Source organism: Malus domestica, chromosome 03 (genome assembly GCF_042453785.1).
Source record: "Malus domestica chromosome 03, GDT2T_hap1".
Taxonomy (NCBI): Eukaryota; Viridiplantae; Streptophyta; class Magnoliopsida; order Rosales; family Rosaceae; genus Malus; species Malus domestica.
Window position 1 is genome coordinate 37,570,436 of NC_091663.1, and position 8,605 is coordinate 37,579,040.

General features: G+C 38.7%; 1 protein-coding gene across 1 annotated transcript; it reads left to right on the forward strand.

Moving 5' to 3' along the window:
• The first annotated feature begins 1,670 nt into the window (after positions 1-1,670).
• Positions 1,671-6,946, forward strand: LOC103432633 (probable beta-D-xylosidase 2). Its single transcript, XM_029100456.2, has 6 exons — positions 1,671-2,173; positions 3,310-3,588; positions 4,712-4,881; positions 4,965-5,407; positions 5,498-5,911; positions 6,037-6,946. The coding sequence occupies exons 1-6, from the start codon at positions 1,748-1,750 to the stop codon at positions 6,672-6,674; spliced, it is 2,370 nt and encodes a 789-aa protein (XP_028956289.2). The 5' UTR covers positions 1,671-1,747; the 3' UTR covers positions 6,675-6,946.
• Positions 6,947-8,605: the final 1,659 nt, after the last annotated feature.

Below are 8,605 nucleotides of genomic sequence, written 5' to 3' on the forward strand. Positions count from 1 at the left end.
TTTATTATATTTTTACCTTTGACATTTGATTATCTTTTATTTTGGTTTCTTCCCCTCACATAGAATAATTTATTATAAATAAAGATGTGGGGTCTAGTTACTATCCATGTAGAAGTAGGCAATGTTGCCTAATTAATTGACTCCTCTATTGGAGCGTGATTTCGCCTATTTGGCTCATCAAATAGAGTTTGGCTACTTATTTGCTTACTTAATTGGATCCATTGGAGATGCTAAGGCGTGTTAATTTAACCTCATATAGCATTTGGGACAATTCTATTATTGAACCGAAACGTTACGGTGACGGTGAATTCGTTCTATGTATATTATTATCCAATAAAAGATGATAATAAATCTTGACTTCTCTTCTATACATGATTACTTAACTATGCTACTTAGTTACAAGACCATGTTAAAATACTCGACTTTCATGCTTGATTTACAAGGTTTTAATTTTTTGTCAGTAACAAAAGAAAACAAGATTTTCTCATCATTATTAGTTGTTAATGCCTATGCTTGAGAAACAAGTTAGTGTTATAAATATGTAAAAGTTAGAAAGATAACCTTTTACTGAATGGAGTGAAGTGGAGGTAAAATATCACACTGTAATTATAACTCAAGTGAATGATAAATAAAAGAGGGAGGAATGGATGTTGTTATTGATCTTACTTTCCTTCTGTTTTCTACTGTCTTTTGATTGCAGTCAAGTGCTCTATTTATAGAGCAACTCGTATTACTACATTTGAAATTTACAGCACCCTTTTTGACAATATGATATCCTGCATCCCCCAAAGTCAGTTTTCAATTTGTATGGACATTGAAAACTTCTACCAATGCACTGTGGACATTCGTTACCCACCAGCAATTTCAACAGTTAGATAATTGAAGAAGTATTCTGGTAGTGGTAGACTTTTATGTATAGTCCTGGTGGTTAAATGTATCCCCAACATACTTGTATTATAAGCAGTTAGATTATCTAACTTCACCGCCCAATCATCTAATAATTTCTCTTTTCAATGTCGGACCCGACATTTCTTGAAAAAGGAATGCCTATCCATGTTTCATCAATCCAATTAACATCTGCCATGAGTGCCGTCGGATGCCCTACAAAAACCTACTCTTCTGATCTTCTCAGTTTATTCATTTTACTTGCTTGCGAAGTCACTTGTTAATTAGACTTTCAAATGGAAATGGCAGCTGGTAAATTCAATCATGAATTTTTGTTATCACTAATAATAACTAATAAGTGAAGAGGCTCAGTATTATTTAAATTACTCTGCAATGGCTTAATTTTTTAAATGTAAAATTTATACCCAAAAGCGTACGTTTTCTTGCGTGTTAAATTTATTGAAGTCAAGCACGTGAATATCACTTATTAAGTAAAAGATCCAATAATTTGGGCAAGGCAAATAAAGATTTGATATCAATCCACGCATGTTCTAATACCATAGAATTTTTTTGTAAGAATAAGTTAACTACTACTAATCACATTAATACTTCCGTTAACTAACATATTACCACCTACTACACTTTTACATTATTCTAACAACATTATTCCTGAATATCAAATATTCTAATCATGCATCAATGCGCCTGTCTTACATCATCCATATCATGTTTGCCAGTTGCAGTATGGCTATATATACTAGATCACTTTTGCCTCTCACAGCGCCCATCCCTTCTCAAAACACAATTTTTTTCAGGGCTTGCTGCGCAGTCGGTTGGTTAGCCAATTAATTACAAATTATTAATGGCTGCTCCCACGCCCGCCATTATTAAGCTCTGCAGACTTCTCCTTCTTTTAGTTTTAGTTTGGGGTCTTTTCGAGCAACCCAAAACTTGCGAAGCAGGTGAGTCCTTCGCTTGCAACCCAAAAGATGCGGCGACCAAAGACTTGCCGTTTTGCCGTGCGACATTGCCCGTACAAGACAGAGTGAGGGACCTTCTCGGAAGGTTGACATTGCAAGAGAAGGTTAAGCTGCTGGTGAACACTGCTCTGCCTGTCCCACGCCTTGGCATCAAAGGCTACGAATGGTGGTCCGAGGCACTTCACGGCGTTTCCAATGTGGGCCCCGGGACTAAGTTTGGTGGGGACTTCCCTGGTGCCACTAGCTTCCCTCAAGTCATTACAACCGCTGCTTCCTTCAATGCTTCTCTGTGGGAAGCCATCGGACGGGTGAGATTTTTTGCTCTCTTTAATATTCTTCTTCTACTAATCAGTGTATTCAGTGATACTGAAATATATTAGAAGAGTGAAAGAAAAGGTAGCTTTGTGCTTTTGCCTTTTGGGCTGTGACTGTGAGTGTGAATGACATGCAGCTTTCGGTTCTCTTCGTTTTGTTTGTTTTGTTTCTTAAGCATGAAACTTCAGTATTGTTTCTGGTGGGCAGAAATCGAATAATTAGTATCCAAATATACAAGTTGGATTACCGGCACATTATATGAGTGTTAAGCTAGCGTTGTGAGTACGTTTGGTTTAGTGATCCAGAAGCCAAAGATTAGAAATATAAATAGAGTGACGTATCTGTGGGAAAACAGTACATCCTACATAAAACAAAACAGAGGGAAAGTATGTCACATGTATGCTTAGAATTACTATTATTCCACTTTAATTATGTTCTCATAATTATAATATTGAAAAGGCAGATTTATGGTCCAATGTTAATTAGGAATAGCTTCATGAAAGGCTTGCAACTTGCTTGTTTATCCTTATCTTTCATTATGTCTCAGTTATCAAGTTTTTTACTGTAAATTCATTAATGTGAAATGGTGGTTAAAACTTAAAATAGAATTTTTTTTTTTTTTTAGTAAACTCGTCTGATCACGTGGTTAGTTGAACACGCTCACAAAGAGTGGTGCTTCACACATTGAGGCTCATGCATATGTGAGGTTGGATAGTACTCAAAATACAAACATTATGTTTTATTTAAAAAGTGGTCTAACCTATCATGCAATTAAATTGTTCTAAAATTTTTCTCGGTTGAGATATGGATATGTTAACAAGTGGGGTTACAAAGGTAGGTGAACTGCTTTATACTTTTCTAATTTCTAGCCCATGCTATGGTGCAGAAGCTGTAAGGCATTACTTTTTAAGTTTCATCCAGATCCAGTACTGGTAGTGGTACTCAATTGGATGAGCAATTTCTCTCAACCTGTATCGCGTTGAGTATTCCAATGACAAACTTAACTAGCGTGCGTATTCTAGCATTAGTAGGTCTAAATTTTCTAAAGTGAACATACTAATGTGCGCAATTGGGGATATAATATATATATATATATATATATATATATATATATATATATATTGTGCAGGTCGTGTCAGACGAAGCAAGAGCAATGTACAACGGCGGTGTGGCTGGCCTTACGTATTGGAGCCCAAATGTGAACGTACTGAGAGACCCACGGTGGGGCCGGGCACAGGAGACTCCCGGTGAAGACCCAACCGTAGTGGGTAGATATGCTGCAAGCTACGTTAGGGGGTTGCAGGGAAATGACGGTAACCGCTTGAAGGTGGCGGCTTGCTGTAAGCACTTCACCGCTTATGACCTCGACAACTGGAATGGAGTTGATCGTTTTCACTTTAACGCCAGGGTAAGTATGTAAGTAATTGATAATACAACATGATCGCATATACATTCATAAAATCATGTTCTTACGTACGTAACGCTTCTGTAATGGGATATATTTTTTGCATGCATATTTGTTTCTCTTTGTCACGTAATGGAAAGGATAAAGAACAAATATCTATGCAAGGGAATAGATGAATTTCCTTCTTTAATGGCCACACATTGTTTAGTTCACGTATCTCATACTTGATTTTGAGTCTCTGGCATGATTTACTGTAGTTATTTGATAATCTAATAATTTAGGGTAGCAATTATATTATATATGTATATGTATATGTATATGTAAAGACTCTTATCATGAGTAAGTTGGTGATCCACTCTTGGAAACTTATGGCCATGCGCATGTGAATACGAGATGAGACTTGAGAGTTTGCTGCCACCCTGCACCTACAGCCACTCTTGTATACTTATTAACTGCCCAACGACCCCAACCCACTATGAGGAGCAGAAAAACTTATGGGCTAGATACAAGCTATCGTTGTGTGAATCATACAATGTCGCATGCATATAAAATTTTTTTATATGACATCCTGTGTTATCATGAGCTGTCGTACTGTTGCGAAGTTCCTCCTTACGGGAGTTTACTTATATTCCTCCCAAAATATCTCTTCTTTTTTATCCCTCCAAAAATATCTCTCAAGTTTATGCTTTAGCTTGTCTTTTACATTTTATTTTGTTCCTTGTAGCCTGTATTATATATTATCATACTGTCGGACAGTCTATAATACTGCTGGTGGATTTGTGTACAACTTCCGCTTAAGCAATTAGGGCATATATGTTACAGTGCATATGAGTAACGCTACAAGGATTGCATTTCGATAGACGTGATGATATCCACATATTTATTTTTACTTCTCATACACCTCTCTTATTTTTCGGCCATCGGAATTGAAGAAGATCAATGGATCCAAATTAACAAGGGTGTGTGAGAGGTAAAAAGACGTATGTGAATAGCACTAGTTTTTTATAACTATAACTATAACTATGTATACAGTTTAGAGGGATTATCTTATCGTCACGCGCGGGCGAAACACTAGTGTTGAGTGCATGTTTGATACTGGAAAATGCATGGCATTTGGAATTGGCAGGTGAGCAAGCAGGACATGGAGGACACATTCGATGTGCCATTTAGGATGTGCGTCAAGGAAGGAAAGGTGGCGAGTGTCATGTGTTCTTACAATCAGGTCAATGGTGTCCCCACCTGTGCCGACCCTAATCTCCTCAAAAAAACTATACGCGGTGCATGGCGCCTCGACGGGTAATTATATATAATCGCCATTATTTAACTAATTAACTAAGCACCCTCATACCATTTTGAAATAGTTAAATGTTGGGTGGCAGCTACATTGTGTCTGATTGCGACTCAGTGGGGGTGTTCTATAATAGTCAACACTACACCTCAACGCCGGAAGAAGCCGCTGCCGATGCCATTAAAGCAGGTTTGGATTTAGACTGTGGGCCATTCCTGGCCGTGCACTCGGAGGAAGCAGTGAACAAGGGGTTGTTGAAGGAGGTTGACGTCAACAATGCATTGGTGAATACTGTGACTGTCCAAATGAGACTCGGGATGTTTGATGGAGACCGCGGGTCCTATGCCAGATTGGGCCCCAAAGACGTATGCAGCCCACCTCATCAGGATCTCGCCCTTGAGGCCGCCGTGCAAGGCATCGTCCTCCTCAAGAATCACGGGCCTTCGCTCCCATTGTCCACCCATCGTCACCGCACTCTTGCTGTCATCGGCCCCAATTCTGATGTTACTCTCACAATGATTGGCAACTATGCCGGTAAGCATTCCACAAGCAAAAAAAATATGTGATCATATCATTTGTCACGTGGTGTGATACTATAACATGATACAACTTGATTACCGGTAGGTGTGGCATGTGGATACACTACGCCCCTACAAGGGCTTGGGAGTTTTGCAAGCACAATACACCGGTGGGGCTGTGCGGATGTTGCTTGCGCCAACAACACATTATTCGGTGCAGCCATCGACGCATCCCTGGAAGCGGATGCTACTGTTTTGGTGATGGGACTTGACCAATCCATTGAGGCTGAATTTAGAGACCGAGCTGGGCTGCTTTTACCTGGAGGACAACAAGACCTCATATCAAAGGTTGCTGCAGCATCCAAAGGCCCAACTATTTTGGTATTGATGTCTGGTGGCCCCGTTGACGTGTCTTTTGCTAATAATGACCCGCGCATCGGTGGAATCGTATGGGCTGGCTACCCGGGCCAAGCTGGTGGAGCAGCCATCGCTCGTGTTCTGTTTGGAATCACAAACCCAGGTCCAGCTACGTACTAGCTTTTGAATATTTCTCTTTTATTTTCTACTTGGGAGCTGTTAATCGGAAGTTCAAAAAGATCATCATATATTCATTTACTAATGTATACTTGTTAATCCAAATCTCAGGAGGAAAGCTGCCTATGACGTGGTATCAAGAGGAGTACCTTAAAAATTTGGCAATGACATCGATGGACATGAGGTCAAACCCATCAAAAGGGTACCCGGGAAGAACCTACAGATTCTACAAAGGGCCAGTGGTGTACCCATTTGGGCATGGATTAAGCTACACCAAATTTATTCTTAGCATAGCAGCCGGTACTGCACCCACCGTGGTTGGAATCCCGCTCGATGGCCGTCATCGCGCCTCTCAAATTAACACAACCGCAACCGTTGATTCGGACACTGTCAAGGCGATCCGAGTGACACATGCAAAATGCAGTAGGGTTTCGGTGAGTTTTGACGTGGACGTGAGAAATGTGGGCAACAGAGACGGGTCTCACACTTTGTTAGTGCTCTCTACCCCTCCACCACAAGACTGGGCTCCTCACAAACAGCTGGTTGCCTTCGAGAAAGTGTATGTTCCGGCCAGGGCTCAACGGCGGGTGCGAATCAAAATTCATGTGTGCAAGTCCCTTAGTGTGGTGGACAGGTTTGGAATTCGAAGAATTCCAATGGGACAACATAATCTTCACATTGGTGACCTCATGCACTCTGTCTCCCTCAAACCCGCCACTTCATTAGGGTTGGGGGTCATCAAATCTTAATTTCTCAAGCGCGTGCATGCATAACTTATAAGAGGAGAAAGAAAGAAATGGGATACACCAATATATCTGTTTCCGATTTTATATTTTTATTTTGTTGTGGATGGTTATCAATCTTGATATATGTTATCATTGGAAATTGTTTCGTGATATGCAAATGTACTTAATTATTAGACTGGAAATTGATTCATGAATTAAGCAAATGTACAATTAATTCTACTACTTTATATTCCACTTGGAATTGGAGAATTTATAATATTGTCCTTCTTTCGTCATTTGATTATTATAAGGTTTACAAGTTTGACATATATACATATATACATATATAAAATAAATGGGTAACTGTGTAATAATGAAAATGGGTAGCTAGAACTTGGTTTAACATACATATATATATATATATATATATATATATATATGTATGTATGTATATATAGGCCAACTCATCAAAGTGACCCTGCTCCTGCCACTGCGGACAATCATATGTTGCATGTGTTGATGCCTGATCATGTGCATAATTAAGCACAGAGCCCTCCCTCATAACGGAGAGCTACAAACGCATGTGCAATCATCCCAGCAACTCAAGACAAAAACAAACCATGACAGCTGGTAATGGTATGGCGTTGGCTCTCTCCTTTTGACATTTGTGTCTCTGTGTGTATATGTATGTATGTATGTATGCATATATCATGAACGTTCAACAAAGGACAAGGACAAAACCACATCCACAACAAACATCTTAACCCCAAGCAAACCCAGCCTAATCTAATCATATGATAAGAGAAGAAAGACCCCACAGAATTCCCACAACGTACCTAAATATTCAGGAACAAGTTCTTACATCAATATTGATTTTTTGTTTTATTTCCAATAAAAAATTTACAAGTTATTCGAAATCCTTCTAAGTATTCTTGTTATTACTGGATCTTGTTGATGGGATGCATTAAGTAAGGGATTTGTGATGTTGTCTTGGGTGAGTGTTTCATTTCATGCAGGAAAAATTCGTATGTTTGTATTCAATATATGAAAGAAAGATATCAAATATATGAAGTTTCTTAAAGATGACGGGCTTGTCAACGTTTACATTCCGTTATGTTTAATTCTCGAAAAATTCTCACAAACTTCTCTTCAACCATAAGTTCGTTTTACAAGGTTGTGACATTTTTTTCACTCTACCTCTCGTAGAAGCTTCTCGTTGTAATTTCTTTATCATACAAAGAATAAATAAATATACTATATATCTGACTTTAGAAGGAATTTGTGTTATTTTTAGTTGAGTAATATTTAAAGGACGACTGATTAGCTTTTGCAAAGGCTGTTAGATGCAGTGCCGTGGGGTGGGTTCGATCTAAAGGAATTCCAAAGACAAGTCTTTAGCTCCATACCACTTTTGCACATGTTGTTTGTTCCCAATTATTGCATCAAACTTTCAGCTTTACTCATTCGTCCATCCTTGCATCAAATTAGAGTGACAGCGGGCTCTTTTGAGATCCGCTCGATTCAATGTGATCAAAAGGTTGTACTTTATATGGGTCGGTTTAGTTTTCCTTTTGTTTTGGAAACTGCTTATTACCGGCCGCCTTACAAAAACTTAATTAAAACCAGGTGTGCCACAATCTATATGTTTTGTTTGGGTATCTAACCAGCTACTGTCTCCACCAGGGAAAACCATCCATATTTTAAAATTAAGACATGGTTCATCCTTCATGTTTATTAAATTAATATAGAAATTATGTTTTGATCCTTCTTAGTTAACACACACACACAAATGTTCAGTTTACCACATGTTGCTACGATCGAGTTGACTTTTCTTGTAATTTCAGTACGTTGGTCAAAGATACTGATGAACCACATGTTGCATAGGATTGTTAAAAATGAAAAGAAAATTGCAGAAAAAATAATGACTAAAAACTTGAGTTAATTCGGTGTATAAT

Coding starts and splice junctions, on each gene's coding strand:
- LOC103432633 (XM_029100456.2), top strand. CDS start 1,748: ATGGCTGCTCCCACGCCCGCCATTATTAAGCTCTGCAGACTTCTCCTT. Junction 3,589..4,711: donor GTTTTCACTTTAACGCCAGG/GTAAGTATGTAA, acceptor TGGAATTGGCAG/GTGAGCAAGCAGGACATGGA. Junction 5,408..5,497: donor AATGATTGGCAACTATGCCG/GTAAGCATTCCA, acceptor GATTACCGGTAG/GTGTGGCATGTGGATACACT.